Source organism: Buceros rhinoceros, unplaced genomic scaffold (assembly GCF_000710305.1).
Source record: "Buceros rhinoceros silvestris isolate BGI_N320 unplaced genomic scaffold, ASM71030v1 scaffold44394, whole genome shotgun sequence".
Taxonomy (NCBI): domain Eukaryota; kingdom Metazoa; phylum Chordata; class Aves; order Bucerotiformes; family Bucerotidae; genus Buceros; species Buceros rhinoceros.
Window position 1 is genome coordinate 315 of NW_010407338.1, and position 3286 is coordinate 3600.

Consider the following 3286-nt stretch of genomic DNA (forward strand, 5'->3'; position numbering starts at 1 on the left):
TGGTTGTCAGATTGTAGAAATCGCATTGAGCTGTACATAGACAAATCGAGATATAAAATGATCTGAATCGTAAGAGAAAACAAATGATAGGTGAGAGACCAGGAAGCAGGCACCCGAGTGAGAAATTATTTTTCTGCTCTTACCAGAAAAGCTAAGGAAGATTAAATGTGTTGCAGTTGTGTAAATGCTGTGTAGGTGTGCTGGATGGAGAGTGACAAATTATGAAACTTGCCTTTTATGGTTGTATATGATTTATAGTTGTTTATAAAAAGGTTATTTACATCCTTATATGTGGCGAGAGCAGCTAGTGCCTAATTTTGCTAATTCTTGTTTTTGTTATTCTCTGAATAGAGCTGGTGTCAGGTCTGCGCCTGCTTAATTGTGAACCAAACAGCAAACTCTGTGATTTGTTATCTTCTAAAGTACTTTGGAAAATAAGAGTTAACTTTTTTTATTTTAGCATTAGAAAAACATTATGGATAAGAACTTTCAAGAAAAACAGTTTACAGGAATTATTAAATTTACACCCCCTTTGTCCAAACAACGCTACCAGTTCATTAAAGATGTAGTGGGAAAATACAAACCAAAGAAGGTTAGTGTGGTTTGACTTTTTACGAAATAAATTTGAAAAAAAAAAAAGTTAACATTGGGTATCTCAGGAAGACAGGGTATGTGTAGATAACGTGCTGATGTAATTACCAAACAAGTGCAATGGAGGAGCCGTTGTAAAAAGAGCATTGCCTGAGCAGGCACTTGATGACCGTGTGTTGTTTTTCAGAGGTGCATATAGTTTATGTTGACTGGTGGTAAGGTGGGCAAATCTAAACATGAAAAATGCCGCAGCCTGTTTTGGAGAGTAGGTAGCATTCTGGCTTTCATTTAGTGCTCAGGATTTTCGTTCAAGCTGCTTTCATCATGGTTTGTCATCATTCACGTGGATGTTCTCCGATGAGAAGTGACGTGGTGTTGGGGTTATGTGAGGCTAACTCTCCTCCACTTTCTTAAGGTCTCGTCCCCCACGCTCGTTTCCACTCCTGCCCCAATATATCAATGTTTCAATCCTCATTTTGTAAAGTCAAATTATTTAAGTAATGTTGTGTAGTGTTTGCTCTTTTCTAATATGTCTTCCCTGCCAGCACCCCCTCCCAAAATCAAAAAGTTGAGAAGTATCTCTGTCTTCAGTGTTTAACTCTGAAACTGGTGTTAATGTCTTAGGGAGCATGTCAGAAATTAATGGGAAATGCACCTGCAGTGTACTCACATGCTTCAAGTAGCTAATAAAAAGCTAATCTAGTCTATGAGGTCATGGCACTGAAATTTGCTTTTAATAGAACGTATTCAGGAGTGTTGCATCTGTGTTTAAAAGTATGACTTTTCTAATTTAGGATGTAAAATGGAGGAGAGGGTAAACTTTCTGTTTGCCCACAGGGTAGGGTTAAACTGAATAAACAGGAGATTCAGGATTTTCACACTGAGAACTGAGCAGTGTGCTTCAACCTTGACCTAGCCTGAGAAGGAGCAGTGGGGTTTGGCTTGTGTGCTCAGCTACTTCTTAAGCTTACAGGAAAGAGTATCTATTGCATATTCGAATTTGTGGTCTGCATATCCCCAGCCTTCCCCACTTACTTTAGACTGAGCCTGTAAACTTTTTGATGCAGATCCTTTGGTGCTAATCTGGCTGCTGGTGAGCCTGTTCTCGGTGTTCTGGATGGCGAGCAGTCCAGGGAAAAGCAGTGGTGAATGTGCAGATTGCCTCAGCTTTAATAATTAAAGTCATACCTTACCATTATTTGAGGGAACGACCCTTCATGTGGAAGACATTGTCCAGAGTAATTGGGGTGTTCCAATGTCCTTGTTTATAGCTGTCATAACAAAAGGTTAATGCATTTAAAACATCTTGTAGGATCTTCACATACATTTTAAAAAAGAATTTTCAAATCCATGGCTAGCCAGCTGCAACTGTAAATTTTAGTTATGATTGTGAAACATTTTATTTTATCATTACAAAGTTATTTTTACGTAAATATGTAATTTTTATTTTAGGAAAGTCACTGAAATTCTTTGAAAACATGCAGCACTTAGACATTGTTTGATATCTAATTTACAGGTGGCAGATTTAGGATGTGCTGACTGCACGCTGCTTTGGATGCTGAAATTCTGCCCTTGCATTGAAGTGTTAGCTGGGCTGGATATCTGTGCAAGCGTAATGCAACAGAACATGTAAGCTTTTGCATTGTGTTAACTTAAGGTTTATGTTGGCTTGACCTAGTGGCATGTTGCCATCATTTTTTGGTAAAGAATTTCAGAATGAGGGTAAATGCAGAAATACCAGCTTAGTAGATAAAGAGCTGTCCGTTTTTGTTGATTAGCTAAATTGCACCTGACTCTGGGGACTACTGGGCTGTAGATGCCTGTAACGTCACCCAGTGTAGCAAAGGTCCAAGTCAAGGAATGGTCCTGAAGGTGTGTATGTCTGAGGAAAACACTGTTTGTAAAGGTACTAACACATTGTATTAGTAGTATCTGTTTACGCTCGTACATGACAATACAGTGGTATGCAGATCCGATCTTTTTGAAATGTGCGTGTAACTCTCGTTTAGTCGCCGTGGCAGGGACTTCATTCTTGCTATCCTTTATGGATGGGATCTTTGAAGCATGGGTCAGAGTGGTGAGGAACACCAAAGTTTACATCTTGGAAGCTGATTAATATGGTTTCAATGACTATGTAGGATCTAGATGCTGACAATACCACATGCTTTTTCTCAAGAATGAAGAAAAGTAGCCTTTTATTGTATTTAATGTTTGTTGTATGTTTTGTCTGATGCAGTATTTCAGAATGAAATTTACACTTGTATTTTAGTTCTCAGTCTATTTTATTTGGGAAAAAATAGCTTAAAATGCTTGCATGATAACTTCCCAAAAACTGTATTGCACATCTAAGCCAGACTCGCTGTGTGTCTGGAGTTGAGCTACAGTCAGAATTCACAAGCGGCTTTCCGAGTGGCTTGAGGGAATAGTGGAAATTTTTGTAAACATGAAGGACAGCTGTTGGATTCGCTTCTCTGCTCGTTTCTGTCCTGTTGTAGATACTCATAAAAAGTGTTTGTATTAGAAATTCTTCAGGGTTTTTATCCCTGTAAAATAGTTAACCTTTGTGAGATTTACAAGGTATCTATCTAGGGTGTTAGCTAGTTCAGTTACGTGCGCAATTTGTCTTTTCCTGAGGTCCTTTCTGTGACATCATGTTTTTAATACTTTTGTAGGCATAGGTTGTCTCCTCTTCCTG

General features: G+C 38.6%; 1 protein-coding gene across 1 annotated transcript in view; it reads left to right on the forward strand.

The window, feature by feature from the left end:
* Positions 1-475: 475 nt before the first annotated feature.
* Positions 476-3286, forward strand: part of HENMT1 (HEN1 methyltransferase homolog 1 (Arabidopsis)) — a 7696-nt gene continuing 4885 nt past the window's right edge. The window contains exons 1-3 of the mRNA XM_010134424.1: positions 476-592; positions 2108-2220; positions 3264-3286. The exon at positions 3264-3286 is cut by the window's right edge and continues 3 nt beyond it. Coding sequence (XP_010132726.1) covers positions 476-592; positions 2108-2220; positions 3264-3286 — 253 coding nt within the window. The remainder of the gene's footprint in view (positions 593-2107; positions 2221-3263) is intronic.